At 43.8% G+C, this 25,042-nt stretch overlaps 1 protein-coding gene across 1 annotated transcript in view; it reads right to left on the bottom strand.

Moving 5' to 3' along the window:
• Positions 1-25,042, bottom strand: part of LOC143984073 (matrix metalloproteinase-20-like) — a 155,093-nt gene that overhangs the window by 91,327 nt on the left and 38,724 nt on the right. The window contains exons 3-6 of the mRNA XM_077484382.1: positions 16,514-16,662; positions 13,858-13,983; positions 12,282-12,443; positions 8,088-8,214 (exon numbers count right to left, since the gene is read on the bottom strand). Coding sequence (XP_077340508.1) covers positions 8,088-8,214; positions 12,282-12,443; positions 13,858-13,983; positions 16,514-16,662 — 564 coding nt within the window. The remainder of the gene's footprint in view (positions 1-8,087; positions 8,215-12,281; positions 12,444-13,857; positions 13,984-16,513; positions 16,663-25,042) is intronic.

The following is a 25,042-nucleotide window of genomic DNA, read 5'->3' as shown; positions in this document are numbered from 1 at the left end:
ACACCTTCTAAAGTGGAGGCCAGAAACTCCCTTTGTACCCTTTTTCCAAAAATCTAGAGGTAAGGACATCTGCTTGAATACAGAATTCCCCTGGGTCAGAGCAGTTACGCCTCAGATGCATATATTGGCTCTTCGGGACTGCTCTGAGCCAGGGGACATGGTGACAACTATCTGTAGGAATAAAATAATTTCTATCCATCTCTTTGAAGAAGGTAGAGGGCACAAAAACCTCATCTTTTACAGAGATGTTCAGGTCAAGAAAATTAATTCTGGCCTGACTCATCTCGTAGTTCAAATGAATACCCCTCTGATTGTTATTAAGGGATTGTAGAAAGTTAGAAAGATCACACAAGTTACCCTCCCAGAGGAGGAGGATGTCATCTATGTATCTTGCCCACAGGACCAATTGTGGGACCTCCTGGGCATAGATGACATCCTCCTCCCACCTGGCCATAAACATATTTGCCAGGCTCGGGGCATATTTTGCCCCCATGGCCACTCCCCTAACCTGTCTGTAAAATTGTTGATTAAACCAGAAGTAGTTATGAGAAGCTGCAAATCTAAGTAAAGTCATAAGAAAAACAATTTGTTCCTCAGGCAGATTAGAATCCCGAACCAAAAATCCCTGGATGGCTTCCATACCTAATTCATGTGGAATGACCGTGTACAAGGAGGTAACATCTGCTGTTACCATCCACACACCCGGTTTAGCAGAAATCCCAGACAGAATATTAATTACATGCCTTGAATCTTTGATAAAGGAGGGCATCTTACCCACAAGGGGCTGTAAGTAGAAATCAATATATCTGCCCACCTGGGACGTGATGGAATCAATTCCACTTACTATAGGACATCCCGGGGGCAGACAAGATTTTTATGCACTTTAGGCAAATAGTATAGCACAGGAGTGCGTGGGGCTTTTGGAATCAGATATAACCTTTTCTTAGCATTAAGAATCCCTGCTGCATACCCCTCCATAACTATTTTTTCCAATTTTTTAACATATTGGGTCTTCGGGTCAGAGGGTAGAACAATATAAGTGTCTTGATCACTAACAATTCTCTTCATTTCCATCATATAAGCTTCTCTATCTAGTACAACAATAGCCCCCCCCCCCCCCTTATCGGCGGGCCTAATGACCAGGTCTCTCCTATCGCAAAGAGACTCCAGGCCTTCCTGTAATGTTTTATTCATTCTAACCTTTTTGCTTTCTAAAAGATCCAAATCTTTCAAAACCAAATCTCTGAACACTCGCAACAAAGGTGCGAGTGTTCCTGGAGCATTAAACAGGGAAGCATTCGCAAACAGGGAAGCATTCGCAAGCGAGCTGCCAGTGGCTTGGGATCATAAACGCTCCTTGTGCTTTTACCGTCTGGTAAGCGCACTCATTTGTCGGTGGCTGGGCACAGTAGCGATAAGGAAGTGTGGAATCACTGTGGTGCGATTGCTTTCCTTTCTTGAACAACATATACTCTTCATGGACTTTACTTTATAGTTTTGATTTATTGATTTATCTTTATTATTTGGCGCAGCTCCTTTTTTTTAATTTTTTGTCTATTTTTATGTGTGTTAATTTTTTGTCTATTTTTATGTGTGTGTATCCCACAGTGGAGCAGCAGCCTTACATTTTTTGAATATTCATTTGAAAGAAATTTTTTTTTTTTAATTGTGTTTAATTCTAAAATTATTTTTGGGGATATTCATCTGTTAATATCTTTTCTTGCTTGATAAGTAGGAAAAAAGAAAACCCCCTTTTTTTGTTCTCAGCGCGGTTTTATTCCTTTTTTACAGTGACTCAAAGACTCCTATATCTACCATTTGTTTGCAAATCCTTATTCTGCTTTGTTCAGAGAATAAAGCATACCCGGACTATACTACCAACTGTCACGTACCTGGTATAGGAGCCCAGAATGCAGGGAGCGGCCTCTCGTAAGCCTCTGGATCGAGAACCCCTGGTAGTGGAGACAGGGACTCAAGAGTTCAGAGTGCACGAGTGCCAAGCAGATGTAGGACTGGTCCGGACCTTTGGAGAAGCAGAAGTACCACAGGAGCGCAGGCTCAGCAGGCAGCAGGTGATGCACGGGAACTTGGCAGGGACACTGGAGCGGCTGACAGCGAGGAGGTGTCCTGTGGTACAGCAGAGGGCTGGAACAGCAGGTGGCAGAAGGCACTCAGCAGTCAGGCTGGAACAGCAGGTGGCAGAAGACACTCAGCAGTCAGGCTGGAAAAGCAGGTGGCAGAAGGCACTCAGCAGTCAGGCTGGAACAGCAGGTGGCAGAAGGCACTCAGCAGTCAGGCTGGAACAGCAGGTGGCAAAGGGTAGTCGAAGGTATGAGCCGGGTCGGTAACAGGCGGGCAGCAACAGTTCCAAGGAAGAGGCAAAAGCGTAGTCAGACAAGCCGAGGGTCAGAGGCAGGCAGCAAACAGACGTCGTCAGGAACAGGCCGGGTAAACAGCAATCAAGGTCAACTGGGTAGCAGATAGCAGGCTCACAGGACACGCTGTAGACTGGACAGCAAGGAGGCACAGTGACAGATTCCCTTAAGTAGCCTTCTGGGTGGCAAAAACGGTCGCACGGCGTGTCTGCGCGCACCCGTGTGTAACCGTGCGCCCGTTCGTGACCTCGCACACCCGCGTGCGACCGTTCATTTCATCGCGCACCCACATGCGCCCGTTCATGTCATCGCGCACCCGCGTGCGCCAGTTCGCACCAACGCACACCCGTGTGCGCCCGTTCACGCTAACGCGCCCTTGGATACCGGTTAGTTCTTAGCATGGAAATTCTGCGGGTAGGTCTCCTATATGCCACTGGAATACCAGGACGACCATGACATTGCCCCCCCCCAAGGGGCAGCCTCCGGATGCCCAACTGTGCCATCTTACCTGGATGGGACTTCTCAAAGGCAAGAATCAATCTCCTGGCATGGATATTGGATTCCGGCTCCCAGGAATTTTCCTCAGGCCCATACCCCTTCCACTTCACCAGAAATTTAATTTGATTGCGTCTTCTCCTGCAATCCAAGATGGATTCAACCTCATATTCAATTTCTCCATCGACGATCACAGGTTCAGGGGGACCGACCTTCCGGTTGGCAAAGGAATCTGGAACTGCAGGTTTGAGTAGGGCCACATGAAAAACCGGATGAATCCGAAATGATTCTGGTAACTTCAGCTCAGACGCTACACTATTAACCTTCCTTACAACCGGAAAGGAACCCACACATTTTGGACCCAATTTCTTGGACGGGCAAGTTTCAAGTTCAAGGTGGATAACCAGACCTGATCCCTGACCTTGAGATCAAGTTCCCCCCTTCTTTTTCTGTCAAACACCTCTTTATTGTAGTTCTGAGTCCTTGTCATGGTCTCCTGCAGAAGCCTATTGTTTCACTTGAAGAAGTTGAGGTTTTCTTGGACAGCTGGTACCGGACATTCTGGGAGGTTGTTGGACAGGAACAGAGGATGGAAACCGTAATTTGCAAAAAAACGGGGATTGTTTCGTGGCAAAATGAACAGAATTGTTATATGCAAATTCGGCAAGGGGTAAAAGAGGAGCCCAATCATCCTGAGAGAACGAGGAAAAGCAGCGCAAATACTGTTCCAGCGTCTGATTCGTTCTCTCAGTTTGGCCATTGGTTTGGGGGTGATAGGCAGAGGAGAAGCAGAGGTCTATCTTCAGGGTCCCACAAAGTGCCCTCCAGAACTTGGAAGTGAATTGCACTCCTCGATCCGACGTGATATTTGCGGGGATGCCATGGAGTCTCACTATTTCCCTGATGAACGTCTTGGCCGTCTCCGCGGCAGAGGGAGTGCCCTTCATTGGCAGAAAGTGGACCATCTTAGAAAATCTGTCCACCACCACAAAGATTGTAGAATAATTTTCCGAGGGTGGCAGCTCGACAATGAAGTCCATGGAGATCATCCTCCATGGTCTCTTCGGGACGGGTAACGGCTTCAACAGACCCCGCCTTAGACTTTCTGCCCTTGTTCTGGATGCAGGTAACACGTTCGTATCATTGCGCACTTGCGTGCGCCCGTTCGTGTCATCACGCACCTGCGTGCGCCCGTTCGTGTCAACGCGCACCCAGGTGCGCCCGTTCGCGTCAATGCGCACCCGCGTGCGCCTGTTCACGCTATCGCGCACCCTTGGATACCGGTTAGTTCTTAGCATGGGAATTCTGCGGGCAGGTCTCCCATATGCCACTGGATTACTGGGACGACCATGATACCATCTCTGTGAATGGGAGATTATCTGCAGTTGTACGCCATGGCACCCCAAATATGTTGATCAGGCATACAGGGGTGACATGAGCTCACATCTGCTAAACCGATAATGCCTTTGCAGAGCGAACACATCCCCCCCCCCCCCCCCCAGACGATCATTCTGTGCATTGCACAGGGGCCCTTTGCTGGGGGACATGTGCCAACTCTGCAAACACCTCTCTACATCCCCAAGGAGCTTTTCACTACCAAACGGATCTCAACCGGCACCAGGCTGCCCCAGTCAGCTCTTTGGAGCTGAGTTTCTGAAAGAGTGTGTACATAGAAAGCAGGTGTATATAGATAAATGTACACATGCATAAACACACATGCCTAAGAAGGTAAAAGTATCATAGGCTATTTCACTGTTTCATTGTTTTTTTATGTACCATTCTAAACCATGCGTGTCTTCCTCCAGTTTGTAATGAGGAAGAAAATGTGGGGATGATAGTGGTGAGAATGACCATTTTCAAACTTATAATACTAACTGCTCTAATTCTAGCCAAGTTTGTGACCCAGTAGGATGACTGTTTTTTTTTGATGGAATTTGAACATAAACTTCAGAAGGCCCACCACAGGGTCCATGAGTCCATCCTGGACTGACACAATAACCAGTTTACATTCTTTCCAACCAGGTGATTGGGTCATTGTAAAGAAGCTTGAGGGATGAGACAACTGGGTCCATGCCAGCCACTGCAAGAAGCTGCTCAACTACACAAAAGGATGAGGAGTATCTTTGTTTATTTATATTTGTAAAGTGTATTTTACAACTAGCTAAGAAAGCGAAAAGGACACATTGTTGGGTCTACTCTGAATCTCCTCTAGTACCCCAGCGATGACAGTGGTACATGATATATAGGATGATCATATTGGTATGAGGAGTTTTGACAAACTAGTAAAATCCAGACACTTGTCAATAGAATTTAACTATACATTTCTAGAGGGGAAAATGAATTATAATTTTAACAATAGCTCTGGTTCTTGCCAGCTTTGGTATTGGGACAACTAGGTAGCCCACGAGTATACTTCAACTTTAGTTTGGTATTAATGCGGATCTACAGCTTACGAGGTAATTTCCCTAATGCAAGAGGTTCATGTGTGCTGGTGAAACTTGTCCCAGCATTTTATGACGTGGACGATTGTGAGGAGAGAAGCTAAGAATGGGAGGGACAGCTAGAAGAGAATTGTTAACCAACCTCGACCAGTTCTGGGCATGGTTTCCTGCATGTACAAGATGGGGGCTTGAGCTTATGATACGATTGAACAATTTCTCATCCATTGTGGATGGGATGTTCATTTAAACTGCTGAAGCCACAAGGAAGACCCCACAGGAACAACGGCAGGCCAGACCTTTCTATTAAAATTTGGCCCATATGGATAAGTTTAGATACCTGCAAGGCAAAGGCAGAACTATAGCTAGTAAGGGTTGAAATCCTTTTATGGGTCTGGGAATCTTTGGGGATTTTTTATTTTGCAGCGGATCATAGATGAAGGAAGTAGGGGTACATATACTAATGATGTTTTTGTTTCTATTCCTTCTATATGCCGTGATGAGGTGCTACTGCTGCCTAATTAGACGACCGACCGGCCTTCATGTCCTCCTCTAAGTCATCCCTCCTGAAGAGCAGAGTCTACAAGTCAAGCCGTGTTTTCCTTTTTATAGACTTAAGGACTGATTAAGAAGAAGGACATAAGCTGTGGTCATGTCTGTTTATATTGGGGATATGCAGTCGACATCGAGGAACACATGGGAGCATATGACAAGAGGAGGAACTGTTGTGGTCATTTTATGAAGATGTATTTTAATATGTATTTTCATAGTGTCTCCCAGTGTTAGTTCTCCTGCAGCCTGCTCTAAACAGCTGACTGGGGCAGACTGGGGTTTGTTTAGATCCGTTTGGTAGTGAAAAGCTGCTTGGGAATGTAGAGAAGTGTTTGCAGAGTGGGGATATGTCCGCCAGCGAAGGGCCCCTGTGCTATGCACAGAAGGATCGTCTGGGGGGGATGTGTTTGCTCTGCAGAGATATTATCAGTTTAGCAGATGTGCGCTCATGTCACCCCTGTATGCCTAATCAACATATTTGGGGTGCTGTGGCATACACCTGCAGATAATCTCTTATCCACACTGGAAGGATTCATTAAAAACGGTAAAAACAGGAGATTTTGAGTTATTATTGTCAGGGACAGAGTCCATATCTGTTAGCCATGCGGCTTCCTTTGTTTAGATGAAGAGCATGGCTTCCAGGTAAAACATACACACTGTCCCTGCCCAGACACACCCATAAGAATCCCCTAATCATTGTTTATTGGTTGTTGTATAAACTCATCCTGTTGGAAGGATTTCCTGTGTTGACATTCATATCCTGTGAGGTCATATGCTGTGAGGTAATTTCCCATGGATGAAGCGATTGGCAGGACAGGACTTCCTGTCTGTCATTGCTTTTCTTGTCTTTGAATAAAAGAGCCAGTGCGTTGCTTGGTGGGGCAGTCACGCAGAGATGAGGACATAAGCTGTGGTCATGTCTGTTTATATTGAGGATATGCAGGAGACATCGATTAAGATCCCAGATGCGCTATACTGAAAGGGCGTGTATTAGCGCAGGTGAGATTGTTTACGTATAGCATATAGCGAAATCTCCACATCACGTTGAATGTGGTGGAACTCCATTCCGGCACGTTCTGGTTGAAAAAAGCCCTGGGCTTACCTATAAGTACAACTTACACAGGGAGGTTTACAACCTCTCTAAAGCAGAACTAAACTCTGTCAAACAACATTAACTATTTGTAGTCCTTATGCTACAAGCATTAGTAAATAGATAGGATGGTATATCATATTTACTTGTTAAAAAAAAAATGTTTTTTCTTCAGTTACGTCCTGGTTTCTGGCTTAGGCCTTAATGTGCATTTTTATTCTTTTATCTGGTGGAGGGCTTTTCTCAGCTAAGCACACCCTCCTGCCATCATGCCCGAGCTAAGGGCAGATGGATTCCAGGAAGTAAATGCTACATGTTTCATCTGCCCTCACTCAAGATGGCTGTAGCCAGAAATGCTAGCTGTGTTTTTCCAAGTGATTTAGTAACAAAATAAAGCATGGAGACATGGATGAATGGGTGAGTTTGCTTTAAATATTAAAAATGAATTAAACAGAGTTTTCAGTTTGTAGTGCTTGGATTCAGTTTAGTTCCACTTTCATACATTTGTACCTGGAATAAATGGTGATCTTATATTACCTGGCTAGAGTTTAGATTTAATAAAAAAAAAAAATGTAAAAGAAAAAAATATAAAAATCTTGAGCCTTAGGCCTCTTTCACACTGAAGTCCCGTTCAGGCCCGCCTGTCAGTTTTTCAGGCGGACCTGAACGGGTGCTCCATAGAGCTCTATGGAGCGTCGGATGTCAGCGGTGACATGTCCGCTGACATCCGACCCGCTCCGATCCGAAAAAGTGTAACGGAGGAAAAAGCTATTTTTCCATCCGTCTGCGGATCGGGTGACGACGGGCACTGCGGTCCGTCGTCATCCGATCTCCCATAGGGGAGAGCGGCGCTGTGACAGGTCCGTCCCTGCGCAGTGTGCAGAGACGGAGCTGTCATCTCCCTGCTCAGCGGGGATCGGCGGAGTGATCCCCGCTGAGCAAACGGATATCCACGGGGCGGATCAGAACTGATCCGCTCCGTGTGAAAGGACCCTTACAGAGTTTCTTTTCTTCTGCTGTTTCATAAAGGTGACGCAAAAAGTAAAAAACATATTTCTCTTCTCATCTTTTATGCATATTATGGTGTAAGTGTTACATACTGTATCTATTGTATGCTATTGATATTCTTTTGCTCACCTGTCTTTAAAGAATAAAAGTTCATTTCCTAAAACCGTTACAGCATCAAATGACAAGTTGGGGTCACAATGATCTGGCTTAGGTGGTAGAGGTGAAGCAGACTTTTCTTGTCCAGAATTTTTTGTTCCTACAATAAAGTTAAGGAGAGCAATATATATGTATATAGAAAGATAGATGGCCACACTAAACTGCCAAAAACTGGAACATTGATCAATAAAGTGATTGTAACTTATCACCTTGTAAAACAACCTATTCAGTTTAAAATAGAAATGAAAGGCAAAATATTTTTGTATAGCTGCAAAAAAACATGAAATACCTTATTTTCCTTTTTTTTTTATAAGTGATCACATTCCCTCTGTTCTCAGCTGCATATGAGCTGGGGGAGGAGAAGCAGCAGCACACTGATTTTCCCAGTGAATGACTGTGCAGCAGGGGCATGTCAGGACAAGCCTGATCATTGGAGGAAAGTACACTGAGTTCTCAGCACAGCTATAGAACTGACCAGTGTGCTCTCCTACTAAGTGTGGTCAGTTTTTTAATGGGAAAGCAGAGGGACCGGCAGGAACATCAAGGATTTCACATAAAGGAAGCAATACAAAGAAAACAGGATATTTTATCATACAAGTACATGGTACAACAGGCACATATCAGGAATATGAAGTGTTGGAGTAACAAACGCTTTAATTTTTGTGCCAGGATCTGACAAGGCACCTATGGTATAGTCTTAGGAGTATAGGAAGAGGTTAGAAAATATAGCCCTGGTTCTTTTTTTGTTTTTGTTTTTTTGTTTAACAGGATAGGATATTTGGATGGGTGATATAAAGCCCCCTTTACTATACAGGTTAAAGTGGACCTTGCACTCAGTTCATGGTTTGCTTTTTAAGTGCCATACCTCCCTTGTTAAAACACAGCATAAATAGACTTGTAGGGGGGAATCGTTGGCTATTATAATTACCTTTGCTTTAGCTTTTTTTAGTACAGAGTGTGAAGTCACCTCTAAGCCACGAGATACTGAGAAATAGTGAGCGCTCCAAATCAAGTAGTCAGTGTAGCACATTTCTGGGAGCACCTTCTCAAGATTTGGAGCACTGTACGTTCCCCACATCTCATTGGAAGAAGAATGACATCGCCCCCGTCTGAGGAAAGGTACGTATATTATCTAGCATTTTCCCCCTACTCCTAAAAGCCTTAATAAAATCTCCCCTGTTGGTGGTCATTGTTGGATGTAGTCATTGTTCGGCCAACAATTTTCCACCCAACTCCTTCAACAAAAGTTGAGCAATATGATGCCGATAGAGCCATACGCACCTCAAATTTTGGCCAATTCATGAAGAATCATTTGAGCCTTGTATTGCCAGTTTTACTCTCAGACTAGCTAGGACATTACTTTTACATTGGTGGGCACCATTGCTATAATATCATTTTTATATGGGGAGAGGTCATGATTATGGATGAGCTGAACACCCCCCTGTTCGGTTCGCACCAGAACCTGCGAACAGACCTAAACTTCGTGTGAACTTTAGAACCCTATTAAAGTCTATGGGACTCGAACGTTCAAAATCTAAAGTGCTAATTTTAAAGGCTAATATGCAAGTTACTGTCCTAAAAAGTGTTTGGGGACCTGGGTCCTGCCCCAGGAGACATGGATCAATGCAAAAAAAGTTTTAAAAATGGCAGTTTTTTCAGTAGCAGTGATTTTAATAATGATTAAAGTGAAACAATAAAAGTGTAATATTCCTTTAAATTTCATACCTGGGGACCGTCTATAGTATGCCTGTGAAGGGACGCATGCTTTCCGTGCTTAGAACTGTCCCTGCGCAAGGAAAAAAGGCTTTTAAAATCACTAAAATTCAATTACCAAGCCCTTCAGGTCTGGTATGGATATTGAGGGGAACCCCGCGTCAAATTAAAAAAAAAATTGCTGTGGGGATCCCCCTAGAAAATCCATACCAGACCCTTTATCCGATCACGCAACCTGGCAGGCCGCAGGAAAAGAGGGGTGATGAGAGAGCGCCCCCTGCCTCCTGAACCGTACCAGGCCACATGCCCTTAACATTGGGAGGATGCTTTGGGGGTCTGTGACCCCTCAAAGCACAATGTCCACATGATGATGGGGACAAGGGCCTCATCCCCACAACCCTGGCCGGTGGTTGTGGGGGTCTGCAGGCGGGGGGCTTATCAGAATCTGGAAGCCCCCTTTAACAAGGGGACCCCCAGATCCCGGCCCCCCCTGTTGAAATGGTAAGGGGGTACAAAAGCACCCCTACCATTTCACAAAGAAAGTGTAAAAAATGGTTAAATAAGACAAACACACTTTTGAAAAATTCCTTTATTAAAAATAAAAAAAGATTCCAGCAGTGCTAATCCACTCTTGCTGTCCAGCGATGGATGATCTACTCTCCGGGGTCCAGCAATGGCTGATCTGATCCAGCGGCGGGTGATTTTCAGTCCAGCGCAGTCCATCCATGCATCCGTCTCCTGTCTCCCATGAGGAGACACTGCGGGGATCCCAGCGCTGACGTTTCTTATATTAGGAGGGTGGGGCCATCCGTCACCTGACCCCGCCCCCTCTGACGCTGGTGAGGGAAACCAGGGGTTCCCAATGACGTATGGGTGACCCCGCCCCCTCTGATGTAACAGAAACCTGCATTACCCCCTTACCATTTCAAACAGGGGGGGCAGGATCTGGGGGTCCCCTTGTTAAAGGGGGCTTCCAGATTCTGATAAGCCCCCCGCCCACAGACCCCCACAACCACCGGCCAGGGTTGTGGGGATGAGGCCCTTGTCCCCATCAACATGGGGATATGGTGCTTTGTGGGGTCACAGACCCCCAAAGCATCCTCCTAATGTTGAGGGCATGTGGCCTGGTATGGTTCAGGAGGGGGGGCGATCTCTCGCCCCCCCTCTTTTCCTGCGGCCTACCAGGTTGCGTGCTCGGATAAAGGGTCTGGTATGGATTTTTAGGGGGGCCCCCACATCAATTTTTTTTTTTTTGACGCGGGGTTCCTCTTAATATCCATGCCAGACCTGAAGGGCCTGGTAATTGAATTTAGGGGAACCCCACGCTTTTTTTTTTTATCAATGAATGAATTGTCGGCTCTGTAATACAGAGAACACTCTGAGTGTTCTCTGTATTACGGGAGCCGACAATTCAAAGTGATTTTAAAAGACTTTTTTTCCTTGCAAAATGATACTTTGTGCAGGGACAGTTCTAAACACGGGAAACATGCACCCCTTCACAGGCATACTATAGACACCCCCCAGGTACGAAATTTAAAGGAATATTTCACTTTTATTGTTTCACTTTAATCATTATTAAAATCACTGCTCCTGAAAAAACGGCCATTTTTAAAACTTTTTTTTGCATTGATACATGTCCCCTGGGGCAGGACCCAGGTCCCCAAACACTTTTTAGGACAGTAACTTGCATATTAGCCTTTAAAATTACCGTAGCACTTTAGATTTCTCCCATAGACTTATACAGGGTGTTCCGGCTTTTCGAATTTGCCACGAACAGCCCAAATTGTTCACTGTTCGCTGAATAGGCGAACAGGCAATGTTCGAGTCAAACATGAGTTCGACTCGAACTCGAAGCTCATCCCTAGTCATGATAACATCACCACGCATAAACTTTATGAACATTTCTGTGCTAAAAAAGGCTTCTGATAAGCCATGAGTACTAGTAGTCATTTCATGCTTCCATGTGTTTAGAATTTATGTACAGAGGTTAGTAAATCTCATAATGTTTGGGGGGGAGGGGGGAGCGGGATTCTGTAAAAGCCTGCAATGCCAAAGGCACTGGGTGCCTTTGGCATTGGTGCAATTTTTAATAAATACCTTGCTCAGCTCTCTTATTAAAGGTTGGCAAAGAAAGATATTAAAAAAGGCTTGTATTTTTGTTATATATTTAACTTTTTATTATTATTTCTAAATATTGTGCGGTCTTCTTTTAAAAAAAATATTTAATACTATGGCAACTTTACGAACAAGCTATGTGATTACACAACTATGTTCAAACAGGATGGGTATGTGATCTCCTGATTAGGGGAACTCAAAGTTGTGTGTACCTAGCTGTAAAAGGGTACATATATTGATGTTTCCTAATCACAAGGCATCATGCTGGGGATCAATAATGTATGGAAGAAATTAGCAGTGCATTTCAGCAGAAGCATCTGAGCAATACATAGAACCCACCATACAATGTTTGTATCCCTTTCACATCATCTTTGGGCAAGCGAAATCCAGCGGGGTGTTGATATTTGTATGTAGGATACATCAGAGCTGATGGGTCGCTGGAATGGCCAAGCCCCAGTGCATGGCCAAATTCATGAGCAGCCACTGTGAATAGATTAAATCCTGCAACAAAATTCACAGAGAGATTTACATTGTCGATTTACACCTGTAAAAAAATTGGGTAAGTAAAATAAACTATATGCAGAAAGGGAATCGTTTGAAATAGCTCACAAGAATGATAGGCCACCCCAGGGTTTTTTTTCTCAGAGAAAAGGTGCAGGAACTCACCCCTTTCTGAAACACCCCTTGACTCTGCCCCATAGTCACCCCTTGAGCACTGTTCCTTGATTCCATCCCCACCCCACCTCCCAGTACCGCCCCTTTTAGAGAATACAGAACCAAGTATAATTTTGTGGTGCTGAGTAATTTGTATGGAATTTGTTAATGACAACAAGAAAGACAGTAAAATAGACTCCCTTTAGCTAGCAACAATGGACCCTTCAGCAACATTAGACTCCCAACAGCCAGCATCAATAGAGCCTCCAGCAGCAAGAAACATTAGATCCCTCCCAGCAGTGATTGACCCTACCAGCAACATATGACCCTCACCAGCAACAATAGACCTCCCCAGCAAAATTAGATCCAAATAGATCCCCTCCAGCAAGGCTGATGGGCACTGGTAAAGCTGCATTCATGAGCACTGGTGAGGCTACATTGATGGACACTGATTTGGCTGAATTTATGGGTACTGATTAGGCTGCATTGATGGACACTGGTGAGGCTGCTCGAATGAAGCTGCACTGGTGAGGCTGCATTTATGCATTATTTTTGTTAAACATCCTTTGTTGCTATTAACATTAAATTATGTTACCGCATTGTATCATATTTGTCTTGCTTCATAACATCAATATCCGTTATAAAACCAGGTGTGCATGAATGGTGAGCTGATTTGATGGTTCAATGGGCCACTTGACTGGACTTGCCCCCTAGGCTATCAGCCATTCCCTCGTGGAGAGACTGTGCAACTGTGCTAATGCTTAAGCTTATGCTTGCACCATTGCTACCATGAAATGCAGCTGCTGATGAAGTGCATGTAGCAGGCATTGGCTATCAAGAGAATAAAGAAAAAAGCAGCGCTTTAAAAAGGTAAAACTGTAAAAAAAAAAAAAAAAAAGTGTTTTCTAAAGGGAAAACAACATTACCGTTTTTTTTTGTTTTTTTTTAGCAAACTAAATATAATGCAGTAAGGGGTTACATCGACCGGAATGATGATTTTCTCTTTTCTTTCATGATTAATGTTTTTGTCTTGAGATCTTTAACTACATAACTATAATTATAGGAATTGCAAGCATCTGCAGTTTGAGCCTTGCAGTTCATACCTGTTACAGAAATTGAAAACAACACCTTTTTAAAGGAATAAATGGATAAAATATAACATCGAAATAGAAGCTTATTTCATGAAGCAATCGTGTGTCTTGTCTGACACATACATGCTTTTTTTACAATAAAAAGTGTTTCAGTCATATTATGTACATACCATTTGCACCTGATGTCCACAGCTCAGCATTGTCAAAATGAGTATCTCCTCCAAGACCTTCACCTGGTGCAAAAGCATGGGCCAAAGTTCCCCGAGGGCCATCAAAAGGATAGGAGTCTCCATGATCTAATTTTAAAAGACTGAGATCAGCTAGAGTTAAAGCTTATGATGATGCACATTATCAGTCATTTTTACAAATGCTCTAATTATTTATTATGCCCTTTTCATGTTTGAAGATATGCAATGTGCACTGTGTGCGTTACACTCCATAGTGACTCTTAGGAAAGTATTACCCATGTAGATAGCTAAGTTCTGATATGACTTAGTTTTTGTTGAATTTCTACCAGAACAGGAACAGGGGACGCTTTCCAATGTGGACATTTGGTGCAATAACTTTCTTTAAGAGGATACCCCTCCCTTTGGAAAGAACTTCTCTAGCTTCCTGTGCAGGAACTAGACAGAGAATGAAATGTTCTATTGGGTCATAAATGGAACCACAAACATAATATGGATTTTACTTTTCCCTATTCTATGCATAACTAAAAAAACATTTCTAGCTCTATATAATCACTTTAAATAATTCAATCAAAATTCAAGATAGGAAAATATGGAAAAGATTAAAGTAGAACTATAGGCAACTTTTTTTTTTGGATAGAGTAAGGGAAGGATATAACCCCTGTCAGACCCATTGCGGTGTCCCATAACTAAACAGGAAGTGAGAGGAATCTCTGCAAATTAAGGGAATTCCTTGGCAACCCCCAGGTTACAAAAACTAATGTCTCCATTGGGAGATTACCCCTCAATTACTTTTCTGGGGACAACCTAAAATGTGGGATTTTCTTTTAATTTTACTTTCAATGATAATGGTAAACAGGACAAATAGAAAGGATGAATTTCCTTAGCGGGGACATAGACATCAATAAATAAAAAAAACTTACAAATTCTGGATAGACCCTCTGCACACTGCTACACCACTTCCAGCAAACTATGCAATGAAAAACAGGGAAATTTAGTTCACAGATATTGCAATACATGTTTAAGCTTTTTTGGCCAGTCCTACACTGCCTTTGCCACTGCAAATGCTACAATGGACACCATGCCAACATGGGGCATAAAGACTCAAGGTAGGGGAGAGCGACTAGATTCAGTTCTGGTCACTGACCTGCGTTACAACAAAGAATGTATTGTAATATATATGAACTAAATATCCCTGTTTTTCATTGCATAGTTTGCTGGAAAGGGTGTAGCAGTGTGCAGAGGGTTTATCCAGAATTTTTTAGTGTTAAAGCGATTGTATCTTCCGCTTGGCGATTTTTAATTACGGGTAAGCCCATAATAAGGCTTATCTGTAGGTAAAATTAATATCTCCTAAACCTGCACAGTTTTACAAGATATTTGCCTATTTCTAGGTCTGTCGTATTTTTAACCAGTTCCAGACTGGCGCACGCCGATGTATGTCGGCAGAATGGCACGGGCAGACATATTGGTGTACAGGTATGTCCATTGCCGGTCGGGACCCCCGTGAGTCCGGTCGCGGGTCCCGTGGACTCGATCGCCACGGGGATACCCGTGATCGTCTCACGGGGCGCCTGAATGAGGAGATGCCGTTGTAAACAGCATCTCCCCGTTCTGCCTAGCAACAAGTGATGCTGATCTCTGCTCCATGTGGTTGGAGCAGAGATCAGTGTTCACTAACACAAAGCCCAGCCCCCCACAGTTAGTAACATGCCCCTAGGAACACTTAACCCCTATACTGCCACCCCCTGGTTAACTCCTTCACTGCCAGTGTCATTTACACAGGAATCAATGCACTTGTATAGCATTGATTGCTGTATAAATGACAATGGTCCCAAAAATGTGTCAAAAATGTCCGATGTGCCCGCCACAATGTCGCAGTCACAATAAAAATCACTGATCGCCTCGATTACTAGTACAGAAATTATTAATAAACTTACCATAAAACTATCCCCTATTTTGTAAACGCTATAACTTTTGCGCAAACCAATCAATAATCGCTTATTGCGATTTTTTTTACCAAAAATATGTAGAGGAATACGTATCAGCCTAAACTGAGGGAAAACATTTTTTTATATATATTTTTGAGGGATATTTATTATAACAAAAAGTAAAAAATTATGCGTTTTTTTCAAAATTGTCACTTGTTTATAGAGCAAAAAATAAAAACCGCAGGGGTGATCAAATACCACCAAAAGAAAGCTCTATTTGTGGGAAAATAAGGACGTCAATTTTGTTTGGGAGCCACATCGCATGACCGCGCAATTGTCAGTTAAAGCGACGCAGTGGCGAATCGCAAAAAGTGGTCTGGTCTTAAGCCAGCAAAATTAACTGCCATAGACTGTCATAGTGGAACTTTTCTCCTTGGAATATTTTGTAGTTAATGCAAAGCCCCTCACTCTACAACAAGCCCCATCTCAGGACCTGTTTACACCCATTGTCTTGCAGTAATTCATGGCAAACGTGTGTTACTGCAACTCAAAAGGAACACGTCATATATACTGGGCCATTTATTGTGAATACACCTCAAAATACACAATGTTCTGTGCACTACACTGCTCTAAAGAAATCCTCACAACACCTATATCATTGTGCGTTTAGGTCCCATTCGTTTTGATATTCTACCTAATAGATACAGTACCTCCAGATTCAAAGGAAACCATGATATCTGCCTCCCCTTGATTTATTTTGACAAAGTTTAAAGGTGCAGCATCACTCCAGGCTTTCAGGCCCATGTCTATGGCTCGATCCACTTCTATTTTACTCATGGTGGGAGTGTATTTTGTGACTCTAAAAAAGAAAGATGTTTTTTCACCAATGAAAAGTGTGACACATTCAATAACAATTTTAAAAAAATGGATAACCTAATGGAAAGCTGTAGTCAGAAAAAAAAGTCTCACCAGAAAATGCAAAGTGGACCAAGCATCAGATATACAGTACATTTCCATGTGTAACAGGTGTTTATTACCTCATCCAGGGTTGCCGTTAGAAATCACAAGGCCCCATACAGTCTACCTGACAGCCCCCCCTCCCCCCCCAAAAAAAATATTAAATTCTATTTTCGCTAAAATGCACTTGGAGGGGGTCAAACAGCAGGGGGTGGTGGAACAGATACCAATCACCCTGCACTACAGGGTGAGCCACAAAGGCTGGTGATAAGGCAGTACAGCTGACCCTCCTGCCCCCCCCCCTTTGGACTGATGGAGCCTGCGCCCAGTACTGGATGGCTGGCTGTACTGCCTTATCACATTGTTGCCAACAGTCCCGATTTTCCCGGAACAATCCTGATTTTGGGACCCTCGTCTCGATCGGAGGCTGCCCCAATTTGGGATTTTGCCTTTATCCAGGGAAATCTGGAATGTTTTTGGCTCTGCAGTAGCTCTGGCTACAACAAAATATCCAGTTTTGCATGGAGCTAATCTGAACCTCGCTGGAAGAATATTCCGGCTTAAGTATTAGGGAGGCTGGGGGGGTTCTGCTAGACATGTGCAGTGAATTTTACATCAAATTCCAGTCGAATCCGAACTTTAAACATATTTCTGAAATTAGACTTTGTGTTATTAGGGTACCATTTCGAAATGGTGATTTTTTTTGGTAAGTCAAAGGTGTGACATTTGAATCGGAAAAATCTAACGTTTTTGATTCAAAATGTATCGATTTGATAAAAAGAAAAAATCGGTAAATTCTAAGAAAATTCTAATACGAGTTGAACGAATCAACCGAATTTAACGAAACAAAATAACATGCCTAAACAAAACTAAACATTTTTTTTCCGTCATGCACATGTCTAGTTACTGCACAGAGGATACCTTCATGCATAGAACCTTGAGCCTTTACAACCACTTTAAGTTAAAATATGGTTTAGGCTTTAGAACCACTTTAAGCTAAAATTAACTTTATCTGGTCATAGTTTGTCACATTCAACTGGACTTGTTCTTTCTTTGACCAGATACAAGTTGGAACGCTGTTACAAATAGATAACATATTATGGTTTAAAATATCTGCTCAAGGATAATAATATCTCTGTGACGTCTTTGTGGGAGGGAGGGAGAGCAGGACTGGTCAAGGCCTGCAAGGATTGTGTGAAAAAAACCCACATACAAAATGATCCAACTCCCTTCCCTCGGATTTGGCGTGATGGCAGTAGAGCTGTAGGAATGGCAGTACTTTGCAGTCCATTCACTAGTATCACCAGCGGGAGCTTATTCAGATTGAGCAGGGAGGGATGAGCTCTGCTTCCTGCAGGATCAAGAGCTTGGCTGATTCAGGCAGAGTACAGTCAGGGCCGGTGCTACCACTAGGCAAACTAGGCACCCACTTCGGGCGCACTGCTGCCTAGGGCACATGGCCACCGGTGTTCCTACTCTCTTCTCTCTGCAGCAAACAACTAAAATTTAGCATCAGCAGGCAGCCTCCGCTCTGTTCGCACATACTGTCACAAGTGCAGTGGAGGACTGTGTCTGTGTCCCGACTCCCAAATGAATGGAGGAAAGCAAACATTCATTGATGGGTGCCGGTAGGCTGCATTGATGGGTGCTGGTAGGCTGCATTGATGGGCACTGGTAGGCTGCATTTGATCGGGTGAGGCAGCATTTGATGGGCGCTGGTGGGCTGAATTTTATGGGCACTGGTGGGCTGAATTGTATGGGCGCTTCATTAAAAAGGTGGGGTATACATGAGCAGGGCAAAGGGGGTGGAGTCAGGGATGGAGCCAAGGGAAGGGGGGCAGCAAAATTAGATTTTGTCTAGGGTGTCAATCCTTGCACCAGCCCTGAGTACAGTACAGTATCTGTATACTTGGAGCAGCAGTTTACGCATACCTCCCAACTTTTTGAGATGGGAATGAGGAACACCTATCAGCAAAAAGTATGCAGGCATAGGACACACCCCTTGCCACACCCCCTTAAAGGAGAATTGTACAAAAAAACAAGATTGGTTAAACCCACAAGTGCTTTTTTTTACCACTACTATTCCTTTATATTGGCTTTTGGAATTTACAAATGCAGCAATTTAGGAATCAGTTGAAAGGTTTAGTGCTGGAAAATGATCTAATTATAAGGGGGGAAACATGAAGAGATAACAGTCTAGATTGCTTTGTGTGTTTATGTAGAAGATTTTTAAGAACATTGACAATTTCTGCTTACAAAATAACCTCACATTGTGAAAAAACTCGCAATGACTTGCATCATGGCATCCACAGTTGCATGAACATTCTTGTGGATTCTTTGTTTACAGTATGTATTTCTTTTGGTTAACCATCTTTCAACAGCTATTAGGAAACAAAGCAGACCTTAATTGGAAAAAATAACTTTCTCGTGTTGCCCATCTGCTTTAACCACTTTCAGACCGGACCATTTTGCTGGTCAATGACCAGAGGTCTTTTTACAATTTGGCACTGCGCTGCTTTAACTGGTAATTGCGCGGTCATGCAATGTTGTACCCAAACAAAATTTGCGTCCTTTTCTTCCCACAAATAGAGCTTTCTTTTGATGGTATTTGATTGCCTCTGCGATTTTTATTTTTTGCAATATAAACGTAAAAAGACCGAAAATTTTGAAAAAAAATGATATTTTCTACGTTTTGTTATTAGAAAAATCCAATAAACTCAATTTTAGTCATACATTTAGGCCAAAATGTATTCAGCCACATGTCTTTGGTAAAAAAAAGTCAATAACTGTATATTTATTGGTTTGCGCAAAAGTTGTCACATCTACAAACTAAGGTACGTTTTCTGGAATTTACGCAGCTTTTAGTTTACGACTGCCTATCTCATTTCTTGAGGTGCTAAAATGGCAGGGCAGTACAAAACCCCCCCAAATGACCCCATTTTGGAAAGTAGACCCCCTAAGGAAATTGATAAGTGGCATGTTGAGCCCATTGAATATTTTATTTTTTTGCCTCAAGCGATTGAATAATGACAAAAAAAAATGTTTTTATTTTTTTTTACACAAAGTTGTCACTAAATGATATATTGCTCACACATGCTATGAGCATATGTGAAATGACACCCCAAAATAAATTCTGCTGCTTCTCCTGAGTACGGGGATACCACATATGTGGGACTTTTTGGGAGCCTAGCCGCGTACGGGGCCCCGAAAACCAAGCACCACCTTCAGGCTTTCTAAGGGCGTAAATATTTGACTTCACTCCTCACTACCTATTACAGTTTTGAAGGCCATAAAATGCCAAGATGGCACAAAACCCCCACAAATGACCCCATTTTAGAAAGTAAACACCCCAAGCTATTTGCTGAGAGGCATGTTGAGTCCTTGGAATATTTTATATTTTGCCACAAGTTGCGGGAAAATTACAAACTTTTTTTTTTTTTTCACAAAGTTGTCACTAAATGATATATTGCTCACGCAGGCCATGGGCATATGTGAAATGACACCCCAAAATAAATTCTGCTGCTTCTCCTGAGTACGGGGATACCACATATGTGGGACTTTTTGGGAGCCTAGCCGCGTACGGGGCCCCGAAAACCAAGCACCGCCTTCAGGCTTTCTAAGGGCGTAAATTTTTGATTTCACTTCTCACTACCTATTACAGTTTTGAAGGCCATAAAATGCCAAGATGGCACAAAATCCCCACAAATGACCCCATTTTAGAAAGTAGACACCCCAAGCTATTTGCTGAGAGGCATGTTGAGTCCATGGAATATTTTATATTTTGCCACAAGTTGCGGGAAAATTACAAACTTTAATTTTATTTTATTTTTTTCACAAAGTTGTCACTAAATGATATATTGCTCACGCATGCCATGGGCATATGTGAAATGACACCCCAAAATAAATTCTGCTGCTTCTCCTGAGTACGGGGATACCACATGTGTGGGATTTTTTGGGAGCCTAGCCGCGTACGGGGCCCCGAAAGCCAAGAACCGCCTTCAGGTTTTCTAAGGGCGTAAATATTTGACTTCACTCCTCACTACCTATTACAGTTTTGAAGGCCATAAAATGCCAAGATGGCACAAAACCCCCACAAATGACCCCATTTTAGAAAGTAGACACCCCAAGCTATTTGCTGAGAGGCATGTTGAGTCCATGGAATATTTTATATTTTGCCACAAGTTGCGGGAAAATTACAAACTTTTTTTTTTTTTTTTCACAAAGTTGTCACTAAATGATATATTGCTCACGCATGCCATGGGCATATGTGAAATGACACCCCAAAATAAATTCTGCTGCTTCTCCTGAGTACGGGGATACCACATATGTGGGACTTTTTGGGAGCCTAGCCGCGTACGGGGCCCCGAAAACCAAGCACCGCCTTCAGGCTTTCTAAGGGCGTTACAGTTTTGAAGGCCATAAAATGCCAAGATGGCACAGACCCCCCCCAAATGACCCCATTTTGGAAAGTAGACACCCCTAAATTTAGGGGTACACTAGTGAGACTAGGTAATAAATGGCGGGTGCCCTGAAACTATAAAAAAATAACTAACCAACCAGCGTCACCTGTAACAGTTATATGGTGATCACTGGTGAAAGGGTTAACTAGGGGGCAATCAGGGGGCTTTATGCGGTAGTATATGGGGGTCCCTGGCGCTATAAAAAGCTGCGGCGAACCTAAATACCTACCTGCCTAACTAGCGTCACCTGTGACACTAATACAGCGATCAGAAAAACGATCGCTTATTAGGCTGGGTTCACACTGGAGCGATGCATGAACGCCACGAATCCGCGGCGGGTTCCCGCATCGCATGCCTCCCGGCGGCAGTTCACACTGCCCTATGCGAACTGCTGGGAGTGTCAGTGAAATGTTAATGACACCCCCAGATCAGTTCGCATATCGCAGTGCGATCTGCAAACTCGGATCGCATGGTGTGAACACCCATGCGATCCGATTCTGCTGCGGACCAAAAAAAGGGTCCCGTGCGAGTTTGCGGCGGCTGCGGCGGGTGCGACGCGAATTCAGCCATACTATCTGTATGGCTGAACTCGAATCGCACAGAGATCGGATGTGATTTGCACTGCAGTGCGGTGCGAATCACATCCGTTCTCATAAACTGCTGCAATGTGAACCCAGCCTTAGTGACACTGGCGACGGGGGGTGATCACAGGGTTAAACCTTTATTGGGGGGGTTAGGGGGGTACCTTAGAACTAAAGGGGGCTAACCCTAACTGCCCTAACAGTTATTACAGTCACAAATGACACCCGCCAGGTGATCAGGGGGTTAAACCTTTATTAGGTAATAAATGGCGGGTGCCCTGAAACTATAAAAAAATAACTAACCAACCAGCGTCACCTGTAACAGTTAAATGGTGATCACTGGTGAAAGGGTTAACTAGGGGGCAATCAGGGGGCTTTATATGGTAGTATATGGGGGTCCCTGGCGCTATAAAAAGCTGCGGCGAACCTAAATACCTACCTGCCTAACTAGCGTCACCTGTGACACTAATACAGCGATCAGAAAAATGATCGCTTATTAGGCTGGGTTCACACTGGAGCGATGCGAGAACGCCACGAATCCGCGGCGGGTTCCCACATCGCATGCCTCCCGGCGGCAGTTCACACTGCCCTATGCGAACTGCTGGGAGTGTCAGTGAAATGTTAATGACACCCCCAGATCAGTTCGCATATCGCAGTGCGATCTGCAAACTCGGATCGCATGGTGTGAACACCCATGCGATCCGATTCTGCTGCGGACCAAAAAAAGGGTCCCGTGCGAATTTGCGGCGGGTGCGGCGCGAATTCAGCCATACTATCTGTATGGCTAAAATCGAATCGCACAGAGATCGGATGTGATTTGCACTGCAGTGCGGTGCGAATCACATCCGTTCTCATAAACCGCTGCAATGTGAACCCAGCCTTAGTGACACTGGCGACGGGGGGTGATCACGGGGTTAAACCTTTATTGGGGGGGTTAGGGGGGTACATTAGAACTAAAGGGGGCTAACCCTAACTGCCCTAACAGTTATTACAGTCACAAATGACACCAATGCAAAAAAAAAAAAAAATGCAATTGGTGTCACTGTGACTGGGGGGGCAGGGGTAATTGGGGGGGTGATCGGGGGGTGAAGGGGGGGTGTGAGTGTGCCTGGCATGTTCTACTGTGAAGTGTCGTGTTGGTGCAACTCACCGATCCTCTCTCCTCGGTGCCGGAACGAAAAATACCGACACGGAGGAGAGATTACATCACTTCCTCTCCTGTGTTTACATTACAGGAGAGGAAGTGATGTCACGGAGCATTTCCATTCGTCGGGAGCGATCGCGAGGGGGTGGCCATGAGTGAATGGCCGTCCCCTCATCCCGGATCGCTCCCGAACGAATACCGACCGCCGCAGGCACCGGGGGGGGGCCCGATCGGGCCCCCCACCCGCGGGAAGGCAGGGACGTACAGGTACGCCCATATGCCTGCCCGTGCCATTCTGTCGACGTACATCGTCGTGCGGCGGTCGGCAAGTGGTTAAAGTGAGTGGGGTGGGATTCGATTTTAATGCTGTCTGCATCCCAGCTAGGTAGATTTATCCTATATATCCTGGTGACCATTGTCACGGAGACAGAGGAATGCAAAATCTAAAATCTTATAATTGTCCCATGAACGAAAAGCGAGGGGAAATCTGCCAATAAGGACACCAGTTCTGATGATAGCTGCCTATGTTTTAAAGATTCCATTAACCACTTGCTTACTGGGTACTTAAACCCCCCTCCTATCCAGACCAATTTTCAGCTTTCAGCGCTGATGCATTTTGAATGACAATTGCACAGTCATACAACACTGTACCCAAATGAAATTTTTATAATTTTTTTCCCCCAAATAGAGCTTTCTTTTGGTGGTATTTGATCCCCTGTGCCATTTTTTTTTTTAAATGTAAAAAGGCCGAATTTAAAAAAACAAAAACATTTTTTTTTATTATTTTGTTATAAAATTTTAAAAAACGGGTAATTTTTGTCCGTCATTGATGTACGCTGATGAGGCGGCAGTGATGGGCATTGATAGGTGTCAGTGATGGGCACTGATGGGTGGCAGTGATTGGCATCACTTGTGGGCATAGATAGGTGGCACTTGTGGGCATAGATAGGTGGCACTTGTGGGCACTTTCAGGTTCAAATTATGAGGCATAATTGCCTCTTCCATTTGGGGACTGTTCACCGAGCTTTGGTTTTGATCATGTGATCCGCTGTCATTAGCTGACAGCTGATCACATGTTAAGGGGCCAGTACCGGCCCCTTACTCAGATAGGTGATCACCCAAGTCTCAGCGACTCTGGGATCACAGCGTGCTCAGGGGAGGCCGTCATATGACGGCCTCCTGGGAATTCACATCCGCGCTGTGGCCATCATTCGGCCATAGCGTTAATGTCAGATGGTTAAAGAAGGAATTGCAGAAAAATTTGGATGGCATTATACACTTTTTACATCATGCATTATATTATTAAAACCCAACTTTGGGTTAGACATAAATGGATCCCCCAGCAGCTCTTAAAATGAAAAATTCGTTTTAATTGCTATATTCCGCTGAAGACTCACCCACTTACCGATCCAGGGTTGTTAGTCTTTCATCAAGGCCGCTTCGCTGCCCTACCCTGGACTCAAAGGAGTATGATGCAGAGAACAGTGACGTGTCATTTTGTGATGTTGCTTTCAGCAACTAGGACCTGCCTTTCAGAGAAAAGGGGTGGGAAGAACTTGGGACTTCAATGGATCAGATTGAAGACAATATTTATTCAAATGAGAATTTTTTTTAACCCTCCCTTCCTACCCTGCCCTACACATACATACATGCACATACATATAAAAGGGTGCATTGCTTGTGCTTATGTATGAAAACTAGAATTGCGCTAAACATATCAAATATTATTGCCACTTTGGCATGTGTAGTGATAATTCTAGAACCATCATATCACAGTTAACTCTAAACTGATGACTTGTAAGGGCTTTTAAAGCATTGAATAAGGATGATTTTGGGTACTTAAGTCTGTTGCTGTTTGACAGGTGCTTCCAGTTTTATGTCTTGGCACGTTGGGTATTTATTTACTTGATGGTTCCTCATCCTTTATATTTTACAAAAAACTTGGGTAATGAATTGCATTTGTTTGCACTTTAATCAACTAATATCCTGTGATATAAAAAAAATTGCAATTGCCACAATTTTCTTTTCTTGGGCCCCTGCTTTCAGAATACAATATATATAATGTTTTGTGGTTTTGACTAATCTTCAGGCCTAATC

The sequence above is a fragment of the Lithobates pipiens genome, unplaced genomic scaffold (genome assembly GCF_037356315.1).
Source record: "Lithobates pipiens isolate NorthernLeopardFrog02 unplaced genomic scaffold, aLitPip1_a1.2 Scaffold_16, whole genome shotgun sequence".
NCBI lineage: Eukaryota > Metazoa > Chordata > Amphibia > Anura > Ranidae > Lithobates > Lithobates pipiens.
This window is presented reverse-complemented; position numbering and strand designations above follow the sequence as displayed.